Genomic DNA, 23,517 nt, shown 5'->3' on the forward strand with positions numbered 1-23,517 from the left:
AAAATGGTTGAATATTGTATGATACAACCTTTTATATGTAAAATAGTATTATCACCGTGTCTACATGTATTTTTTTTTATAAAAGGCAAGACATTCTAATTGTGTTCAAAGTAGTATTGTTTCAAGTATTACTGGTGGGAGTGCTCATGTTATACCGGTAGGTGACGCCAAACCGGATGCCGGTGGTTGACCAATCCAGTCGAAGAAGAACCACTTCCTTTTCTGGCTCAAGAGACCGACACGACCGTCGCGCAGTCTTTCCTTGCCAACACCGCAGCAAAACTGGATTTTATCACTATTCAAACGCGAGAGAAGTGTCACAGAATACATTTTATAAGGACGTAGGTGAGTTTCCGTCAGGAAAAATGTCCCCTTTTGATCATTCCGTACTGTCGCCGCCATGTGCGCTAACTGCGCGGCCTCCTGCTAGCATAATGCTAATGTAGCTTAGCATTAACACAGAACCACGTTAGTTAGCATATTCGGCAAGTCAGCTAAAATATAACACAAATATACATTTTACGAGGATTGCTAGTGTATGTAATGTCACAAAGCGTGTCAAATTAGAAACAACTTTGTCAGTCAACATCACTGGGTGCATTAAACTGTTAGGCATCTGTCAAGGCTATTTCGTGTTAGCATGTGTAATGTTATTTTATAAACAACCGTGTTATTGTCAACCGGAAGAGTCGCATATTGTGTTTGTTTATATTTTGGTGTTACTCTTGCGTCCCATTTAAGACTGTGGACTAGCATGGTCCTATAGTTACGCTATTATGAAGCGATGTGACTTGACACCAGGGCTGTCAAAATTAACGAGTTAACTCATGTGACTATCCATCCATTTATTACCGCTTGTCCCTTTCGGGGTTGCGGGCGGGGCTGGAGCCTATCTCAGCTGCATTCGGGGTACACCCTGGACAAGTCGCTACATCATCGCACGGCCAACACAGATAGACAACATTCACACACGAGACTAGTCGAACAAAAACATTGCTTTAATCATGTACACGGTTGGATTAATCATGCAACAAGCACTGTTACCTTAACCGCTGTACGGTCAGTGATCAGATCAATGCAAGTGTTAGTACGAAAATGAGTGAGGAGAATCCAACTGGTCTGAGATAAGGTGGCGACTTGTCCAGGGTGTACCCCGATTGTAGCTGAGATAGGCTCCAGCGACCCCGAAGGGAATAAGCGGTAGAAAAATGGATGGATGAAATCCGACTGGTGTGCTTGCTGGCAAATTTCACTCCAAAAAACAGTCAAAAAAACTTTCAATTAATCTGTTTACAAAGTGTTCAAATAAATGACATGCATTCACGTATAATGTTTAAAAAACATTCCTGGTAGATGGCATGACAGTAAAATTGAATTTGTGTGCAAATATTGGGGTATTTTTTTTAAACAAATTCAGGGTGTTCCCTGCCTTCCGCGAGTGCAGCTAGTATAGACTCCCCCCCCCATCTGACCCCGAAAGGAACAAGTAATAAAAATGGATGGATGGAAATTTTAATTATGCAAGCAAGTTATCACCTGAGATTATAAAATGATTCAACCCAATTCCAAAATGTACTGAATCATGACTACCGTATTTTTCGCACTATAAGGCGCACCTTCAATGAATGGCCTATTTTGAAACTTTGTTCATAAATAAGGCGCACCGCATTACAAACATTGATTGATTGATTGATTATAAGGCGCATAGAATAGACGCTACAGTAGAGGCTGGGGTTACGTTATGCATCCATTAGATCAGCGTTTCTCAAAGTGTGGGGCGCGCCCCACTGGTGGGGAATAGAGACATGACAGGTGGGGCGCGAGGAACGGGAGGACATTTCACTTTAATTTTTTTTTTTTAAATTATATTCTTTGATTTTTTTTTTTTACTATGCTTTCATTTTCTATACACACTGTAAATCACTTTGTGATTCTGTCTGTGGAATCCGCTATATACATAAATGTAAATTACTTATTTTTCCTGTAGGCTTTAAATTTTTCGGTAGGAGCGAAAGTTTGACAGACATAGCAACAGTAACTAATGGGGGCGAGGCTAAGCGGATCAAACTTTCGCGCGGATGGGTAGCAGGCTAATGTGTGGACCACAATTACACAAAATGGATACATTTGTGACTGGCACCTCAAAGGTCGTCGAACCAGAGCCAGAGCCAGCGCCTGCAGAAAAACAAAAATCTGACGGGCCTAATCAACCATAAAGCCAACCGAAAAGAAAATATGATGAAGGGTATCTTGCTCTTGGATTCACGGCAGTGGTGGTGGAGGCAGAGGAGAGACCCCTGTGTGTTCTGTGTCTAAAACCGCTAGCAGCAGACAGCATGAGACCCAACAAATGAAAGAGACACCTCGAGACCACACACCCCAATCACGTCAATAAGCCACTTGATTTCTTTCAAAGAAAACTGACAGAGTACCGTCAACAGGAGAAGCGCATGGTAAAAGCTACATCAGTAAACAGTAACGCTCAAATGGCTTCATATAGAGTTACATACAGAATTGCACAATGCAAAAAAACACATGTTATGTCCTCGGTTTCACCTATGTGCTTATTTAGGTGTCTTAATTTAATAATAATCAGGCAACACGTTTCAACTCAATGCCTCGGATCGCTCCCGTTTATTAACAACTTCGAGAGTCCAAACTCTCCCTCCCTCCCGTGACGTCACACACTGAACACATGCTACGGTGGCTCGGACATGACAAAACAGTACATGACACCTCACACAATTGCTGAGCAGCTCATTCTCCCCGCTGCAATAGACCTGGTGTCAGTCATGCTTAGTTATTTTATTTATTATTGAACTTGATGCAAGTTATACCACAGCTGCACAGTTATTTTATGTATTATTGAACTTGATGTTATGTTATGTTATGTTATTGAGTTTGAATGTATACAACTTGATGTTACTTGATGTTCAATAAATTTGAAAATGTTAAGCTTGGCATTAGCGTTCTGTTGGGGCGATGGGGGCAGGTGGGGCTTGAAAACTCCCCCTTGTCCAAAGTGGGGGATGACAAAAAAAGTTTGAGAACCACTGCATTAGATGGAGCTGCGCTTAAGGAAATGTCAACAAAACAAATAGTGATTGTACTGACACTTCTACTTGATCCTTTCTGTTCAACAACCCACTGTTCGAGTTTGTCCTCCAACTGTAGCCATCTCGCTTTGTTCCCGCAGAAACTCTGTTTAGTCTACTTTACTTGGCGCAGGTCATCATGTTGCTTCCTCAACTTCCGCACCATTGATTCGTTAATGTTAAATTCTACTGCGTGACTGATCGCTTTGAGTTTAAACTCTGCGTCGTAAGCGTGTCTCTTAATAGGAGCCATTTTTGGGTCTTTACATAAAGTTTAGGTCTCGCAACTACGGGACTTCATAAGCAGCCGCCGACTTCATTTTCCCCCGTAGAAGAAGAAGCGCTTCTTCTTCTACGGTAAGCAGCCGTAGAAGGGGGAAAATGAAGTCGGCGTTGTTACCGTAGTTGCGAGACCTGTTGTGGCTCAATATTGGTCCATATATAAGGCGCACCGGATTATAAGGCGCACTGTCAGCTTTTGAGGAAATTGGAGGTTTTTAGGTGCGCCTTTTAGTGCGGAAAATACGGTACTCCAATTCCAAAATGTGATTAATCTGATTTTCAAAAGTAATCTTTTGACAGCACTATTTTTGACCACTGTTGTTTTGCAGATTGGGCCATTTCTTCAGACATGTCTCGGTTTTTTGCCACCGGGTCTGACAGTGAGTCAGAGGACTCCTTATCAGCAGATGAGATTACCCCCAAAGCACCCGGGACCACTTTCAAGCAGTCAGTTCAATTGTTGCTATTATTGCCAGTGTAACTTTTGATTTAAGGTGATCTAATATTTTGCTTGTGTACACAGGTCACTGCTGCTCAGTGATGATGAGGAAGACACCAAGAGAATTGTGCGCAGCGCCAAAGACAAAAGGTTGGCATAGATCCTCTAAACAACGTAGTTATTCTACAACTGTGCACAACAAGTTTGAAATATGTTCCTGCATTATAGGTTCGAGGAGTTGACCAATCTCATCAAGACTATCCGTAACGCCATGAAGATTCGGGACATGTCCAAGTGTTTGGAGGAGTTTGAGCAGTTAGGTCGAGCGTTCCTCAAAAGCAAGAATATAGTCGACAAGGAAGGTGTTCCTTCTTTTTACATCCGTCTATTGGCTGACCTGGAAGACTACCTGAATCAGGTCAGATGTCTCTTTTGTTCTCATTTATGAAGGCTTGACATTGTTTCTTATAGCTCAAAGGGGAATTGCGGTTTTATTTGTTTTATTTTGCAGTTATTCATATCATTATGTGAGATAAGCATACGTATGTTTTTTTATATGCATTTTTACTCATAAATACACGTAAACGAAAGTCAGCTAACAATGGAACCCATCGAGTCGCTCCATTTGCCTATAAAGCTCCCTAAAAACACCCAAAAACCTCCACCAACGTATTATATACATACTGTAAGTATATAGGAAATGTAGTAACAGGCATACAGCAGCACATTAATTTCATAGACGGATCACAACGTTCACTTTTTCCTTCAACAATGACCATACTTCCAATCATGGCAGACTTCATGGTAGACGACAAACATAATACAACAATCACTTACTGTACAATGTCTGCTTTCACTAAAATGCCAACTGATGGGATGATCAAATCTGTCTGTTTAGATGAAAAATATTCATATTATTGCAAATGGTTGAAGGAAAAAAAACAGTGCCACACACTAGCCTCTTTTTGTGTCTTCCTCGCCGGCGGGTATATGTTGAAAGTCGCAGATGACAAACTTCTCGGTTTATGTCCACAACCTTTTTCTATCCAAGTTAGAGGCATGATTTATAATCTAGAATTAACTTTCACCAGCTAACAGGCTATGTCAACAATGCAGCTGCACAAGTTAGTTATAATTATAGATTAAGGTGCGGCTAAAATAGTTTGTCTGCCTAATTGCTTGTAATAACTAATACTTTTAGTATTCAGGTCACAAGATGTAAATGGAGTATTGTTGGATGGTTTTTTTTGAGTGATTTAGAGGCAAAATTGATTTCTCTCATTAGCACCGTTGCTAGCCATCTGTAAGGAGCAGATTATTACAAATCAAAATGCAAAAAATAATACATATGTGTTATTGTTTCTCTTGAGGATTGTGAATGATAGGCAAAATTCCAAAACAAAAGTGCAGTTCCCTTTTATTGGGTGAGAGTGTGTGTTTGTATGGCCTTCAAAGTATGTAAACTCTGAATGTAAACAACCAATCTGCATTTGTCTGTCTAATTTATTATCACAATTGTTTCAGCTTTGGGAGGACAAAGAAGGCAAGAAGAAGATGAACAAGAACAATGCCAAAGCCCTCAGTACACTCCGACAGAAGATCCGAAAGTACAACAGGGATTACGAGAAGGAAATTGCTGCTTACAAGGAGGTAAGGAGTTGTATGAAAGTTGTTTAAACGTGGTCAGTAGGAATTGATCACCTAGTTTAAATTTATGTTTATGTTTAAGCATCCCTAGAGAAGAAAGATGAAATAACACTTAAAATTGTTGTTTCCTTCTTTCACTTAGAACCCTCAGGAGTCTGCAGATGAAGAGGAGGAGAAGGGACAAGATGATTCAGGTAACCACATTTTTCCTCCCTATTACTAATGAATAATAAGGTGTCTCTCTAGGTCACTTATGTGTGTGAGTGACTGGAAAAAAGCTCTGACTCACTTGGGCCAAAGTGGTTTTGTGTCACACGTTAGTTTGCAGGTATAAATCTCAAGAAGAGCCTTTATATTACACGTCCCGTCTTTTTCATGCAGTAAAATTACCATCTTATATCGGGATTAATATGATAGTACTTTAATTTCTATTAGATATTAGCTTCTAAACATCACTTGCCATGTCACATTATACTGAAAGTGATATTTTTAAAGATCTGTGACGCCGTTAACATGTTCCTTAGTTAAGAGACTTACTGAATATGCAATGTTTTTCAGTAACGAGTACCGTATTTTCCGCACTATAAGGCGCACCGGATTATTAGCCGCACCTTCTATGAATTACATATTTCATAATTTTGTCCACCAATAAGCCGCCCCGGACTATAAGCCGCGCCTACGCTGCGCTAAAGTGAATGTCAAAAAAACGCTGCGCTAAAGTGAATGTCAAAAAAACAGTCAGATAGTTCAGTCAAACTTTAATAATATATTGAAAACCAGCGTTCTAACAACTCTGTCCCAAAATGTACAAATGTGCAATCACAAACATAGTAAAATTCAAAATGGTGTAGAGCAATAGCAACATAATGTTGCTCGAACGTTAATGTCACAACACACAAAATAAACATAGCGCTCACTTTCTGAAGTTATTCTTCATTCGTACCGGTAAATCCTTCGAATTCTTCGTCTTCGGTGTCCGAATTGAAAAGTTGCGCAAGCGTGGGTTCCAAAATGGCCGGATCCGTCTCTTCGAAGTCATCGGAGTCAGTGTCGCTGTTGTTGTCCAGTAGTTCTGTGAATCCTGCCTTCCGGAAAGCTCGGACCACAGTTGTGACCGAAATATCTGCCCAGGCATTTACGATCCACTGGCAAATGTTGGCGTATGTCGTCCGGCGCTGTCTGCCCGTCTTAGTGAAGGTGTGTTCGCCTTCGGTCATCCATTGTTCCCACGCCGTTCGCAGTCGTGATTTGAATGCCCTGTTGACACCAATATCCAGCGGTTGGAGTTCTTTGGTTAATCCACCCGGAATGACGGCGAGTGTTGTATTTGTGTGCTTCACTTGTTTTTTGACACCATCTGTGATGTGGGCGCGCATAGAGTCGTATATCAACATGGACGGAGCTGCGTGAAAAAAGCCACCCAGCCTCTTCGCGTAAACTTCCCTTAACCACTCGCTCATCTTTTCTTCATCCATCCATCCCTTCGAGTTAGCTTTTATGATGACGCCGGCTGGAAAGGTCTCTTTTGGCAAGGTCTTCCTTTTGAATATCACCATGGGAGGAAGTTTCTGGCCATTAGCATGGCAAGCTAGAACCACAGTGAAGGACGACTTCTCATTCCCTGTGGTGCGAATATTCACCGTACGTGCTCCCGTTGTATCAACAGTGCGGTTCACAGGAATATCAAAAGTCAGTGGAACCTCGTCCATGTTGATAATGTTCTCTGGCCGGATCTTTTTTTCCGCTATCTTCTTTTTACAATATGCACGGAAAGTAGCCAGCTTTTCTTTAAAGTCGTTAGGCAGTTGCTGTGAAATAGTGGTCCGTGTGCGGATGGAGAGATTGCGTCTTTTCATAAACCGGAAACACCAAGAAGCACCACCTTTAAAATCATCCAGGTGAAGTTCGCTTGCTAGCGTTGTTGCCTTCATTCGAATAGTGATGGTGCTGACACTTCTGCTTGCTGCTCTCTGCTCAACAACCCACTGTTCGAGTTCGTCCTCCAACTGTTGCCATCTTGCTTTGTTCCCTCGGAAACTCTGTTTTGTCTTCTTTACCTGGCGCAGGTCATCTTCTTGCTTCCTCCACCTACGCACCATTGATTCATTTATGTTATATTCTCTTGCTGCTGCTCTATTTCCGTGTTCTTCGGCATGACTTATTGCCTTAAGTTTAAATTCTGCGTTATAAGCGTGTCGCTTAGTAGGAGCCATTTTGTAGTCTGGTCTTTACAGATGTAAACACACAAAGGAAATGAAACGAAATATCCGCGCGCTTCTTTTTCTTCCGGGGGCGGGCGGTAGCGCTTCCTGTTCTATGGGGGCGGGTGCTTACCTTGGCGGTTGCTTGCGTAGAAGAAGAAGCGCTTCCTGTTCTACCGGGAAAAAAGATGGCGGCTGTTTACCGAAGTTGCGAGATCGAAACTTTATGAAAATGAATCGTAATAAAGCGCACCGGGTTATAAGGCGCACTGTTAGCTTTTGAGAAAATTTGTGGTTTTTAGGTGCGCCTTATAGTGCGGAAAATACGGTAATCTAAACCAGTAATCAGATAAAATTTACTCATCCAAGTCACTCTGAGTTATTTTCCTTTGCAATAATTGTATTTGCATTCTTCTTGCATTTTAGGAAGTGTACGTGACAAACGTTTTCAGTATGCGTCAAGTCAGTTTTTTAGCCCAAGATGTAGTCACGTGTAAGGTGGGGAGCAGACCCACGGGCAAACTTACCTTTATGGAGACAGTTAGTTGCCTGCAGCCACAAGATTTCTAGAATCCCTTAAATATCTAATTAAAATGATAAAGAAAGTTTTATTCTATTTAAAACAAATAATTTTTGTCTTGATTTGTGAGGTTATAAATACATCAAAATGCTTAATTGTGATAGTTTTGACAAGATACCCCCTCCATTCTTACGCAATGGACTATTCTATATTACAGCACTAGTGCAGACGGGATTAAGGAAGATAAAAACAAACTTGTTGTTATGGTGTACATGAAAATGGAGCGGAGAAAGCAAGAAGTAACATACAGATTTTTATTGAACTACCAAAGGTGACAACCCTTTTCTCGGTGACACCAAATGTACACCTGTGCTCTACAATCGTGGAAATGCAGCGATTATGTGGACAGTGACACATTTAATCACAAAAATGTGAGTATTAGAGCACTTAAAATGGTAAAAATTAAATCTGTGCCCTTGATGTAATGCATAATACGCAGCGAGCAACACAAAAAAACACTGGAGAGATGAGAGATGGCTATTTGCTTGCTGGAAATACAGACATCAGCTAGAATTTATGTCAGCTGAAGATAACAATATTAAGGTTTGTTGAAAAGTCTGTGCTGGTGACAAAATGCAACTAATAAAGGCACTTGTAATCTAACCATGTTACTTTTTAAAGAAGGATTTAGATTACTTTTTCAAAGTGACTGTGGCAACACTGTTAAAGACACCTGATAGTTAGTTTTAATTCAATCTTGTTTTTTGCGCTGTTAGGTTCATCCTCTGACAGCAATGATGAAGGTGACGAGGACGGTGTGTCCGCCAAATCCTTCTTGAAGAAAAAGCCAGAGGCCACGCCTGAGGCCAGCAAGTTCCTCAAACCTGCCAAAGGATCCGGGGTATGAAATCCTTTTGTCTAAATTTAAGATGGGTTAGTTGTTCATCAGTAATTATGTCAAACATTGTTTAATTCTACTCAGAGAGAATATTAGATTGTGTTGTACCTGTTAGCTAATGTGTGATTTCTTTGCCCTATACCAGGACGAGTCGTCCTCTAGTGACGATGACGACGACGATGAAGACTGGGGCTCTGACACAGTGGACACTGGCAGTGAGAGCTCCGATGGAGGAGACGGGGTAAATGCATCTCTTGCCATGGTCTTCCTCAAGAAGTAAGTCTGAACAATTTAAGTATGATCTAGTCAATATGACGTCGTCGTATAATTTGCATAATCATCAATGGTGCATGTATTTTCTTTAAAAAGGTTAAAAAAAATATGCATATATTTAAAAACTAATTTGTGTTATTAGTATTAACATATTTTTTCTTATATCATTATGCTCTCATTTTGATTTTGTGTTGCTTATTGTACAATATAAAAGAGGCTAAACTATACTATGCCCTCCCTTAATGTTGAAATTTAGTTGGCCAGATATCTAAACAGTCCATGAAGTACCTGTAAAACTAAGCACACAAAGAAAAGTACACCATTATACACATGTAGAGCACATACATGTAGGATGCATGGTAAATTAATAATACAGTTTGGTGTAACATGAAAGTAGTACATTTTATTCAAGATGATGGTTGTCTTTTATGCTAAAGTACACTAGACCAGTTCATTGACAGGCTAACAAAAATGAACAGAACAAACTTGTACATTCATTAATTTTCTATACCACTTATTTTCATTACGGTCATAGGGGTAAGCTGGAGCCTATCCCAGCTGACTTCGGGTGAGAGGCAGGAAACAGCCTAGATTGGTCGCTAGCCAAATATAGGCAAACAACCATCTACTCTCACATTCATAACTATGGACAATTTAGAGTCTCCAATGAACTTAACATTAATATTTTTGGAGTGTGGGAGGAAGCCGGAAAAAACCCACAAGCTCACGGGGAGAACATGCAAACTCCACACAGACATGTCCAAATTAAGTTTTGAACACGCACAAAGCGGGTACAAGCGGCCGAAATGAGTTTCCTCCACCGGGTGGCGGGGCTCTCCCTTAGAGATAGGGTGAGAAGCTCTGCCATCCGGGGGGAGCTCAAAGTAAAGCCGCTGCTCCTCCACATCGAGAGGAGCCAGATGAGGTGGTTCGGGCATCTGGTCAGGATGCCACCCGAACGCCTCCCTAGGGAGGTGTTTAGGGCACGTCTGACCGGTAGGAGGCCGCGGGGAAGACCCAGGACACGTTGGGAAGACTGTCTCCCGGCTGGCCTGGGAACGCCTCGGGGTCCCACGGGAAGAGCTGGACGAAGTGGCTGGGGAGAGGGAAGTCTGGGCTTCCCTGCTTAGGCTGCTGCCCCCGCGACCCGACCTCGGATAAGCGCAGGAAGATGGATGGATGGACACGCACAAAGCATAAGATTAGACGTTAGTGTCGGTAGTGTTGTCAAAAATAGATTTGTTTTCATGGGGCTTGAAAAAGAAGTGCCAACTGCTGAGTGCCAACTCCGTTCGAGGGTCGAACAGGTGCGCAACCAGCTGTAGCGCCTATGCTGACAGGCGGTTCAGATGCATGTTTTTCAAAACAAAGGAACTTTTTTATATTTGAGATGTTTTTCAAAGCAATTATGGCCAAAAGTGCATAAATGATAGACAATATGTTATATATATTCATACATTGCAGTGTTTCTCACAGAACATTTGTTAGTTAAGGTGGTGTCTCTCCACCTCATCGCTGCCAATAGACTATAGACCGCGGTGAAGTAGGCCGTGAAGAAGCCTACAATTTTTGGTTGTGTTTTCCACTCCATTTGAATGGCGATATACGGTATATATCTCGATATTTTTTCTGTTATGTAAAAACAAAACACAAAACAGTCCTAGGTACCTGAGATACTAGTATGTCATTATTATGAATTAGTAAGTCAATATTTTGACTTAGTAAGTCAATATTTTGACTTATTAATTTACTAAGTCAAAATAATGACTTACTAAGTCAAAATAATGACTTACTAAGTCAAAATAATGATTTACTAAGTCAAATTAATGACTTACTGTAAATAAGTGTTTGCAATAAGCGTTTGAAAAAAAAGAGTTAAAAGTGGGGCCACATGCTCAACTCATAATGCTTAATTTAATACAGCATTTGGGAAGCCTGTTGTTGATTTTTATTATGTAAATGTTATATTTTTATCAACATGTGATAGCAGGGACCCTGCCATTCAAAACTAGGCTGCTACATTACTAATGATTAATGTAACTATAGCTGAAAAAATAGTACAATAGCAATAGGATAGACTATTCATCCCTGAACACCATGGAGTTCATGTAGGCTTTATGATGCAGTTACATTATTATATAAACTATTAGAGACAGCTTCAGGAAACTCTTCATTTAACATAATGTTGTTTTTTGCTGCTTCAACACAGCTCAATCAACACAGAAAAAGGTAAAGTGAAATAACTTAGTTAACTATAGGTCAATAATGCTTTTCTTCCTATCAGACAGACAGGGCTTTGCTGTCCGTTTCATGTGGAGCGCACACACACACAACAGCTTGTTAAGACGTTAGTTTAGGCGGTAGCTCTTAGTTGTTAAGGCGGCCGCCTTAACAAAGCGCTGCGGGAAACCCTGCATTGTATTACTTAAATTAGTTTTCACATAAAAAAAATTTTGGGGTGTGGCAGCTTTTATTTTGCTGCGGCGCCATGATCAATTAAATGTAGGGGAAACCTGGACTCTTTCATATCGACAAACTCAAGTCCTCTTGTTACTAAAACGTGCCCGCTTAAACTGGTGTTGTCATACATGGGCTACCACTTTTGTGGTAATTTTGTGAAAAATTGGTCAGATTATGTCGACATGTATTGTCAACTTCCTCTTCAGCAGCATGGAACAATGACATAACTATCGTCTCCTTACACATCACTGAAACATGCACACTGTGACTTCCTGTTTAGTGCAAAATCAGTGCAAAGTTTCAAAATAGAAACATGGCAGTGTTAATTAACCTTGATTCTAACACAGCAATTAACAGAATGTACCCATTTTATATTAATTTAGATTGTTGGCCACCGAAAGAATGTTTTCATGTCAATTACTGCATAAGCTGTGTTGGAAAAAAGTCTGAAATATTATATGACAAGAAATATTTGTTTTGAGGAAAACCATGTCAAGGAACAACCACCGGTTAAAATATTTCAGTCATATTTTCCATATGTCTGGCCAAAGTCACAAGTAAATGTGCAAGCAATGACTGGTTTTGCTTTTAATTAATTTTTATAATTTTTATATTGACATGAGTCAGGTAGTCCAAGGGGCACTGATAGTAACGTGTTCCACTGTACTATTCCCCAAACTATGTTGACTACTCTTCTATTGTGTATGAGGATAAAGGTGAGTCATTTTCTCTTATTTTATGTTTCTTTGTGTTCAGGGAAAAGGGGCCTGACAAAGGTGGTGAAAAGGTTGGGAAAAAGAAGAAGCTCAAGAAGAAGGAGAAGCTGGGGGAGGAGGCTGAGGAAGAGGGAGGAGAGGAGGGCGAAGGAGGCTGGGAGAAGGTGAAGGGAGGTGTCCCTCTCGTCAAGGTAAAGACAACTTGCAAACAAGCCTCTTTTGAAGGTAACACCCATAGTTCAATACACTTATTGTCACATGCACATTGTTTTAAATCAGGAGAAGCCCAAGATGTTTGCAAAGGGCACCGAGATCAACACGACGGTGGTGGTGAAAAAGCTCAATGAGATTCTGCAAGCCAGAGGCAAAAAGGCCACAGACCGGTAACCAATCTCATCTAACCCACCATCTCTGAAGGCTCAGTCTCGATTTAGCACTGTATCAGGGATGTAATGACAAAGGGTAATAATGATAACTGTGGTAAAACTCTCGACGGTTAGTATTACCGTTTTAAACTTAAAATGATCGAAACACGTTGATTGATATCCGCACTTTGAGACACTCACGGACCAACTAGCTCTAGCTCACTTGCGAGCTTAAATGCTAACATTAATACAAAACAAATTAGCAAAAAACAAATGAATGGGGAAATCCCCATTAAGAAACAATATACCCCAATCTAAACTTGTATTAACACATTGCTTTCTAAGCAACAAAGCTATTCAATTGTGTACAATGAACCTACCAACTGTTTTCTTATTTAAAACAATAACAATACCGTGATCATTTTTGTCACAATAACCGTGATATGACATTTTTTTTGTTGTTGCATCCCTACACTGTGCATGCATGTATGTTAGGAATTTAACAATAAACGGTAATAATGATAACGGCGATAACATTTCCCTACGGTTAATATTACCATATTAATATTATCGAAAAACTGTGATTGATAACCACACTTCGATAAACGTATGTACGGACTAGCGTTAGTTTGTCAGCTAGCTTAAATGCTAAAATGAACATTAACGTCTTTCCACATTAAGAAACGTCATACCCCAATCTAAACCTGTATAAACACACGCAACTAAGCTATTCACATTAAACATAAAGGCTGTCCTGTCTTAGTACAACGTTATTCATCTATACTCAACAGTATCAGGTCGACACAGACGAAGGTGTCCTCAACAGGAAGTAAACTTGCGTCACGTCAGATAAATCGGAAGTGAAGCAAAGTGAACACCCATTTTGCAATTAATAAAAAAACATTCTAAAACGTTAACAAATTAAAATGGATGAAGATAAACACATATTTAAACACACACAAAAAATATGGCTCTTATAAAGACAGAACAATTTTTAATGTTACTTCTGCCAAGAAAGTATATTCTGTGTTTATATTAGTCATTAAAAAAAATGAACTAGGTTAAAAGATTTCAGTGTGTGTATAGGTACTTTTTGAGCTCATTCAACAATACCGCAATGATGATAACTGTATATAACAATAACCGTTATATGAATTTTCTATATTGTTAAATCCCTAAATATGTTTAGTTACATCCTTAATATATGTATAGTGAATAATTTATCATTTTCTTGTCTTATCATTGCCAGGACTGGTCAGATTGAACTGCTCAATGCCCTGGCAACCATCTCTGCAGAGAATAACCTTGGTGTAGGAGTGACGGTCAAAATTAAGTTTAACATAATTGCTTCGCTGTACGACTACAACCCCAACCTGGCAACCTTCATGAAGGTACGAAGACTGTCGCATACACGTCGTAAATATGACCAACACTTATCTCATCCACTAAAAACATATATAGTACGTAAATGTCTGTCTTTCTTTGACCATCTCTATCAGCCGGAAATGTGGAAGAAGTGTCTGGAATGCATAGAGGAGCTGCTGGACATATTGTTTGCCAACAAGAACATCTTCATTGGGGACAACATTGCAGAGGACAGTGAGAACCTGGCCATCATAGAATCGGAGGTATCCCTCATGGGCATTATTCAACCAAGTGTGATCTGATAATTGTTGTTTTGCATGCCTTCTTACATACTTGATGTGGCTTATCAGCCAGAATGCAAAAACAATCTCAATCTAATTTGATTATATGATTTGTTTTTATGCCTTTCTCAGCCTTTCAGGGTACGAGGCTGCATCTTAACTCTAGTGGAGAGGATGGATAAAGAATTTACTAAGATCATGCAGAACACCGACCCTCATTCTCAAGGTGAGCAACATATTGGGTATTTAATGTAAACTTAAATTATCCCTCTTTAAATAAGGGGGACGGTGATGTTTCACAAAAGTACATTCTTCTTCTAGAATATGTGGACAATCTTAGAGATGAAGGGCGTGTTTGTGGCATCGTGGACCGCCTCCTCAACTACTTGGAGGGCCATGGCACTCCGGAGGACATTTGTCGCGTCTACCTGCGGCGAATCATGCACACGTACTACAAGTTTGACTACAAGGCTCACCAGCGCAGTCTGGGCATTCAGGGAGAAACAAAGGTGATTTAAGGAAAATCTGTTGCCAGGAAATACGCTATACAAAGGACTTTATAGCCGTTTTCAATCTGAGATCCCACAAAATAGACTCATCCGAGTTGTAACGTAGAGCTGGCATTTATTTGCTTGTGCCTTTAACGCAGAACTAGAATATATATTATAACAATCTGCAATGTTGCTAGCTTCACTTCAACTGGCATTCATAGTAAACAAAAATATAATTTTGTGTTTTTAACTGGCAGAGTTTGTAATTAGACTTGGATTTAGACAAGTCTTAGACTTAGACAAAACTTTATTGATCCACAAGGGAAATTGTTCATCAAATTCATCAAAATGGTAAACTTGCTGGGAAAGCATGAATTTGATCTTTTTATGAACTAGGGCTGGGCGATATACTGGTACTATAGTTAATACCGGCATATTTTAGAAAGTGGTATATATTTAAGACAATACCAGTATTTTTGATGTGCCTTAGTTAAGGCTGTTTGATCTTCTGCGCCTGACTTGCGATCACAGGGCATTCCTCTTTAGCTCATTCTCGCATACGGAGGCTTCTCTGATGACGTACTGAGACGTGCATCAAACTTTTTTTTTTTTTAAATATGGGGCCGCAGTGCCGACTTCTCAACTCCCGAGTTATGCAGTGCTTTGGCCAGCGACTGCTTTTGCTGATTGGTGAGTGACTACAGCTTTATTTACACATGCACCAATTTGCTTTAGAACCTATATATTTCCTTGTAGCGACTTTATCACTAATCTCATCTGTTTGTTGTTCACTTCTGTTAGCGACTTATCTCTGCTGCTTGCTCGGTGTGTCAAATGTTAAGCTACACCTCGTTTTAAAAGTGCCTCTCCCCATAGCCTGTGACTGTAGTTTAGCGGCTGGGTGGCTGAAAAGTACTTTTGAACCTTAACAACCTGCATCTTTCACCGCAGTGAGCGAGTAGAAGCTCCATCTATCCCGCGCACAAGTGTGAGGCTATAAACCTAACGTAAATGAACGAAACTGCTTTGACATAGTAACGGCAAATTAATTACTTTATAAGAATAAACAACATATTACGTTACTACTTACCGGGTACAACAAAAATAATCTGAGTACTCAACGCTGCTTATCTAGTCGTCAAACACTGAGGCAACCTTAAGCGATGTGCTTTTTTTTTTTTTTTTTTTTTTGGAGATATCGGTAAGTACCGTTTACTAAAAATACCGCAATATCAGTTTTGGTCCATATCGCCCAGCCCTAATATGAACCCAGCTTGTTATTGATCATGATTCAACTATGAGATATATATGCCTGGTGTCACGCAGGACCAACAGGACCAGGAGGAGAGCGAGGGCGAGGACAGCGCCGTCCTCATGGACCGCCTCTGCAAGTTCATTTACGCCAAGGATCGCACTGACCGCATTCGCACATGTGCCATCCTCTGCCACATCTATCACCACGCGCTGCATTCGCGATGGTACAAAGCCCGCGATCTGATGTTGATGAGCCACCTGCAAGACAACATCCAGCACGCCGACCCACCAGTGCAGGTGTGCACAAAAGACAACACAGCAAAGCGCCGTGGAAACTTCCAATGTGCTAACTTTACATCGTCCTCTTAGATCCTCTATAACAGAACCATGGTCCAATTAGGCATCTGTGCGTTCCGTCAAGGAATGATCAAAGATGCCCACAATGCCTTGCTGGACATCCAGTCATCAGGCCGCGCCAAGGAGCTCCTGGGTCAGGGTTTGCTTATGAGGAACATGCAGGAGAGGAACGCAGAGCAGGAGAAGATTGAAAAGAGAAGACAAGTCAGTCTTTACAAATATAATAATGTGTTGTGTTGGCTTGTCTGATCATCACTTGTTTCCCTCATAGGTGCCGTTCCACATGCACATCAACCTGGAGCTCTTGGAGTGTGTATACCTAGTGTCGGCCATGCTACTGGAAATCCCTTACATGGCCGCCCATGAGTTTGACGCCCGCCGCCGAATGATCAGCAAGCAGTTCCATCATCAGCTCCGAGTGGGAGAGAGACAGCCACTGCTTGGTAAGGCAGTTTGTCATTTTGGTCTTTTTAATTGTTGCTTTTTTTTTCCTGAAAATGTATTTGGTATACTGTGGAAAATAAACCTGATGTTTGGAATTGTATTGCCCAATGCCTATAACCTTGATGCTGGAGTTTAGACCATTGAAAAGTCCTTAGTAGAGAGACTTTCAACACAGCAGTTTTAATGCTAATGAGCTATTTTAGATTCCTCCGTGATGGGGAGTGCTCTTCCAGCAAATGGTGGGTAACAGGTGGTGATGTGTGAATGATGAAGTATGTTTCTCTCTCTCGCTGAGCCTATGGAAGCCGCTCTATTCTGCTTATAAAACCCTTAAAAACATCCAAACACCTCAATTAAGGTTTTATATACATGCTGTTAGTATATACTGAATGTAATGTAGTAACAGACATATTTATAATAACATTTAATATTTTCGTATTTTGATCAATTTAAGCACAAGCGGCACGTTAATTTCCAAAACACATCACAACATTCGCTTTTTTTTTCAACTGCATCAGTGATTAAAACTCACTGCAGGCTTTATGAGAGCCAACAAACATAATAAAATATCACTTACTGTCCAAGGTTTGCTGTCAATAGGATGCCGACTGCTAGGTTGTTCATATATTCCCATTTTGATGAAGAATTACTCATAATGGGGACGGCGTGGCGAAGTTGGTAGAGTGGCCGTGCCAGCAATCGGAGTGTTGCTGGTTACTGGGGTTCAATCCCCACCTTCTACCATCCTAGTCATGTCCGTTGTGTCCTTGGGCAAGACACTTCACTCTTTGCTCCTGATGGCTGCTGGTTAGCGCCTTGCATGGCAGCTCCCGCCATCAGTGTGTGAATGGGTGAATGTGGTAATACTGTCAAAGCGCTTTGAGTACCTTGAAGGTAGAAAAGCGCTATACAAGTATAACCCATTTATCATTTATTATTTATAATCCTGAGGGAACTCTCCTGAAGAAAAGGGGGGTGGAACCAAGCGTCTTTCCGTGACGTTCTCGCTATTTACGGGTCTAAGTTGGCTGTCAAAACCAGCTTGTTGGAATACGTCCTCATATTTCTACTATTCAGGTGAGAGGCATGATTTATGATCTAGAATAAAGTTTAACGAGCAAGGAAACAAGGAAACAGCTCATCAGTTGATCATGTCAACATTGGCACACAAGCTCCTGATCACACCGCCGCTATAAATGGTTTGTCTGGGTTAGCGCTTATAATAACAATATCACTGATACTTATATATTATATTTAAGTCACAAAATGTAAATAGAGTATTGTTGGCGCTTTTTGGATAGTTATTTTTTGGGTTTTATGGGCGAAATGGAGGACCCCCTATTGGCTCCGCTGTGAATATACTTTTATTTACATTTACGAGTTAGAATGCATAAAAAAATACATCTGTTGGCATGTCTTTCATAATGATTGTGAACGATAGGTAAAATACCCCAAAAAAGTGTACCGGTAGTTCCCCTTTAAATACATTGCTGTCTGAGCAACTAAGCTGTTAAATTTTACTTATTGAACCTACACAATGTGCTCTCTAAGTTTAAAGTGATTGTCCTATACTAAGAGAAATACAAGACAGGTGTTTTTACGATGTGTTCAAGGACCACTGAGGAGAGTAGAGTTGAATGCCACAACGCCCGCCAGAAATAATACAAAATAATACATTTTATTTGTTACGCACTTTTCATTTAAATAAAATAAAAAAAAGTGCTACAGTACAAACTAATATTTAAAACAACAAAGGCTTAGTCATTACAACAGACTAAATACTAACACTAAAACACTAGTATAAAAACACAACTAATGCAAAATAGTTGGTTTTCTAACGGTGTGTCTATTTATTTTAGTTATTTGACGATTTAGTTTATTTAAACTTACTCAAAAGATTTCATTGTGTGTGTGTATAACTACTTTTTGAGCACATTTAACAATATTGTGCAGGGTTTCGCCTAGACTGCCAAGATATCTGTGTTGGTGGCGGCGTGGTCAGGGGCGTGGTCCCATGACGTCATCTAATAATTTGCTATGATATATTACTCTTTTTTTTTTTTTAAATGCTCAAAAAATGTGTACCGGTATATACATTTAAAAACAAATGTATTATTTATTAGTATTAACGTGTATTTTTTTTATCGTTTTGCCATATTTTCAATGTTGCTGCTTATTCAACAATGTACTTTGTTGAGATGTTTTCAAGTATCTAGAGAGTTTGAATAACTTTTCTTATTAAAAACAACTAGTAACAAATCTAGCATCTTTTTTTTGTTTTTATCATAAAATGTACTCATGTTTAGAGACTTTTTCTGTCCCTCCAATGTCCCTGACGAAAGAGGCGAGTATGACATCACACTGTGGGCCCCAATTTGGTTATTTCTGCTTTAGAGACACTACTACACTATTAAAAAGTCTATTTTGCATCATAAGGGGACCGTCAATGACTTGCATTTAGGTGATCTTTTGCTTCGCCGCCATTGGATACTTTTAATGTCAACAAAAATACAATTTATTTTTATACATGTGCCTTACATTTCCTGCTTTGTCCACCATCCAGGACCCCCAGAGAGCATGCGGGAGCATGTGGTGGCAGCCAGCAAGGCCATGAAAATGGGAGACTGGCGCACCTGCCACTCTTTCATCATTAATGAGAAGATGAACAGTAAAGTGTGGGACCTGTTTCCCGAGACACAGCGAGTGCGAGAGATGCTCGTCAGGTTGGTACAAAAACCTACTCTGTTGTTGTATGTTTTTATTTGCATTTCGTTCACTTTCTGACTCTTCTATGCTCCATAGGAAGATCCAAGAAGAATCGCTGAGGACCTACTTGTTCACGTACAGCAGCGTGTACGACTCCATCAGGTCAGCTTTTACATCTATTCACTCAATAAAAACAGCAACCTTTCTTTAATTTGCTGAATGTGTCCTCCAGCATGGCGACGCTCGCCGACATGTTTGAGTTGGAGATTGCTACAGTTCACAGCATCATCAGCAAAATGATTATCAACGAGGAACTGATGGTAACTGTTCCTGGCTTCCTCCTGACTTGTAGAGCTCAGAAGTGTTAAGTAGTAAACGCAATGCATTGTGGGTCTTGCTGGCTTCTGAATAGCTTATTTACATTGTTGAATGCAAGTCTTTTTTAACAAGTTTAAAACATAGCAGTAACATGCAACATCAGTAACTGCCACAGTGGTTGTCATGATCGCTTCAGGGGGGGGAAAAAAGATTTTGTGAGATTTTTCTCATTTCCAGCATAGAAGCAAACCTAAGGAAGTCGGGTTAGTGAGCTAATGAAGAGACAATGAATAACCTGGATAGGAGCCGTGAGACGATCAAACGTGACTTTTAACGCCATTATTTGGTACATGTTGGTGTGTTCACTGCATTTTTACAGAAGGTTGAATAAAAGCCTGTTTTATTCAATTGCGCACGTAGCATTAACCGTATTTTTCGGAGTATAAGTCGCACCGGAGTAAAAGTCGCACCTGCCGAAAAAGGATAATAAAGAAGGGAAAAACATATATAAGTCGCACTGGGGTATAAGTCGCATTTTTGGGGGAAATTTATTTGATAAAACCCAAGACCAAAAATAGACATTTGAAAGGCAATTTAAAATAAATAAAGAATAGTGAACAACAGGCTGAATAAGTGTACATTATATGAGGCATAAATAACCAACTGAGAACGTGCCTGGTATGTTAACGTAACATATTATGGTAAGAGTCATTCAAATAACTATAACATATAGAACATGCTATACGTTTACCAAACAATCTGTCACTCCTAATTGCTAAATCCCATGAAATCTTATACGTCTAGTCTCTTACGTGAATGAACTAAATAATATTATTTGATATTTTACGGTCATGTGTTAATAATTCCACACATAAGTCGCTCCTGAGTATAAGTCCCACCCCCGGCCAAACTATGAAAAAAACTGTGACTTATAGTCCGAAAAATACGGTAGTAAGATGTTAGCATCAGCTAATCTAGCTGCGGGCTACCAACAACGCACAGTATTTTGGGGAAAAAAGAAAGACCCATATTCATAGATCAATAACTGCGAAGACCTTAAATATTTCCTTCATCAATGCACAGTGTATTTCAGACTTAAAAAAATATTTAACAAACAAATTTCTCCGGGAGACATCACAGTGACAAGTCCTGGTGATTTACCTCTGAAAGGACCACAGTCTTCTTTTTCTGATGTAAAATTCCGAGGTCTTGCACCCACCCAAAGTTGGTTTGCTCGTGAGTCCTTACCGACTTAGCATTCCGAAACGGCCTGGATAAAAACTGACACCATTGACACTCGGGCCACTGGCAGCTTGCTCATGTCTATTGGACGGGCTCATATTGATCAAATCCACCAATTTTACTTATTTTGCGGGGTCACAAGCCTTTGGAAAAGGGACCACTTTGTTTTGGTACGATCCATTTTAATCCAGTTTGTTGCTCTCTCCCACATTACCACGGTTCAGTGGTAGGCCGTCAAGGCCAGCAAGGCTTTCTCTGCTGGCCTAACATAAATCATGATCATAAATTGATAAAAGTTACTTATTTTGAATTTGCTTTCCCTGAATATATAAAAGTATTTATCATATTCTCGTCATGTCATATTAGCCTCCTTTGTTGCTGTTTTATCCAATCAGAAATCCGCTAGCTTGTTGCCAGAGCTGTATGAAATCTGCCGAAGGCCTTCTGAATCAGCAGTGCGGCGGTCTGTGCAGTGTCGGTTAACAGGGCACCTACAGTTGATACAGTTGCGATAGCCAATCAGATCACGAGTTGTTGACAGTAGGCCTCCCTAGGTTGCCACACGTTGAACGTGACATAAACGCCTCCTTTGATAGGATACTCACTTGTGACTCACAAGTGAGTATCCAATCACAAGTTGTAAGTTGCAAAAGCAGGAAATGCAATGCAAATCAACAAAGCCCCACCGGAGCCACATTTTGCTAATAGAGAAATATGATATCTACTTGCTTTTTTAACCCACGATGGCCAAAGGAGAGCAAAACGTTGATTAGGTTGCAGATATATACTTGCAAGGCCATTTTCAAGAAGGATATTTCAAGAGAAGCTACATCTCTTGTGACGAGGTCGGCCGAACTCCGAGCTAGATAACCTGTCCCAATCGGTGAAATGGTTTACATGCCGCTTCCAATCGAATCACTTGGTATCCCTGGGTTACAGCTTCCGACGAATGCTGCAAATTGTGAGTTCAAATATTTAATTACATTATTTTTTCAGGTTTCATTTGTTTTTACAGTTATTTTAATTTTGACATTACTACATAGAGGTATGTTTTAATTGCTGATGCGGGTTATAGCCCATTTTGTTCACTATTGAGATGATTCAATGCAGAGTTGTGCACAAGTGTGGTTCTGTATGGTATTTCTCCAGCCCTGGTTATGTGGTGACATAAATTATGATATTATGAGAGGTATTTATTAAAGTCAGACTAAGTAGGACATCACTGAAGGCCTAGGTTTGAAATGCATGACCCGCAACTGCCTCGGGTACAGTACAGCCATGTAAACAAAAGCTTGGGCCAGCAACAGTGGCTACCCAACCCCCACAATGCATTGCAAAATGATGTGGCCTTTCAAACCCTATGGAAAGGGCTGCATCCATCCATCCATTTTCTACCGCATCGTTTGTATTTAACGCTCCCTTCTGTGGCAGGCTTCTCTGGACCAGCCCACACAGACGGTGGTGATGCACCGCACAGAGCCCACCTCCCTGCAGAACATGGCCCTGCAGCTGGCTGAGAAACTGGGCAGCCTGGTGGAGAACAACGAGCGTGTCTTTGACCTGAAGCAGGGCGTCTATGGCGGCTACTTCAACAGAGGTTGGTTCCAATTACCCATGTGTGTTTTTGCACTCACCACTTGTACACTCAGCCGTTGCTAAAAGTTGTTAATTGGTTGCCACTTGCATTCCAGATCAGAAAGGCGGATATCAACAGAAACAGTCATACCAGAGAGGTATGTAGAGTAAGATATATTTCTATGCAGATTAGTTTCACATCTCCTGACTGTCATTGTTGTGGCCTCCACAGATCAGAAGGGCGGTTACCAGTCCAAACAGGGTGGTTACCAGGGTGGTTACCAAGGTGGTTACCAAGGTGGTTACCAGGGTGGTTACCAGGGTGGTTACCAGGGTGGTTACCAGCGTGGAGGCTACAGGAATCAGAACCAAGGCAACTACTGACCTTAGCATATTTACATTCCATTTTATCATCGAGCACCACCTGGCTGCACCATCTGATTGAACGCTGTTTGTGCTGAGTTGGAACAATACAGTTTATTTGCAGTGTGATCAGTTATCTAAATAAACCATCTCGAATAGTCTGTTGCCACCCTCCTACTCTTGGACTCATATAACACTTTTGAACACATCTCCAGTAAGCATGTG

At 40.5% G+C, this 23,517-nt stretch overlaps 1 protein-coding gene across 1 annotated transcript; it reads left to right on the forward strand.

Annotated features, from left to right (window-relative positions):
• The first annotated feature begins 176 nt into the window (after nucleotides 1–176).
• eif3c (eukaryotic translation initiation factor 3, subunit C) lies at nucleotides 177–23,453 on the forward strand. The gene is made up of 23 exons (XM_061967774.2): nucleotides 177–345; nucleotides 3,707–3,824; nucleotides 3,901–3,966; nucleotides 4,045–4,234; nucleotides 5,341–5,466; nucleotides 5,606–5,657; nucleotides 8,961–9,085; nucleotides 9,228–9,358; nucleotides 12,572–12,722; nucleotides 12,811–12,914; nucleotides 14,146–14,287; nucleotides 14,396–14,524; nucleotides 14,675–14,768; nucleotides 14,864–15,051; nucleotides 16,360–16,584; nucleotides 16,657–16,848; nucleotides 16,916–17,087; nucleotides 19,652–19,811; nucleotides 19,891–19,956; nucleotides 20,027–20,114; nucleotides 22,786–22,951; nucleotides 23,046–23,087; nucleotides 23,162–23,453. Exons 1-23 carry the CDS (start codon nucleotides 177–179, stop codon nucleotides 23,311–23,313), a joined length of 3,048 nt encoding a protein of 1,015 aa, XP_061823758.2. The 3' UTR covers nucleotides 23,314–23,453.
• Nucleotides 23,454–23,517: the final 64 nt, after the last annotated feature.

Source organism: Nerophis lumbriciformis, linkage group LG11 (genome assembly GCF_033978685.3).
Source record: "Nerophis lumbriciformis linkage group LG11, RoL_Nlum_v2.1, whole genome shotgun sequence".
Taxonomy (NCBI): domain Eukaryota; kingdom Metazoa; phylum Chordata; class Actinopteri; order Syngnathiformes; family Syngnathidae; genus Nerophis; species Nerophis lumbriciformis.

What these genes read in the sequence shown, in the direction of transcription:
- eif3c (XM_061967774.2), top strand. Translation starts at nt 177, where the DNA reads ATGCCGGTGGTTGACCAATCCAGTCGAAGAAGAACCACTTCCTTTTCT. An exon ending in GAAGGGACAAGATGATTCAG is followed by an intron (nt 5,658 to 8,960) that starts GTAACCACATTT and finishes TTGCGCTGTTAG; the next exon opens with GTTCATCCTCTGACAGCAAT. An exon ending in AGATTGAAAAGAGAAGACAA is followed by an intron (nt 16,849 to 16,915) that starts GTCAGTCTTTAC and finishes TTTCCCTCATAG; the next exon opens with GTGCCGTTCCACATGCACAT.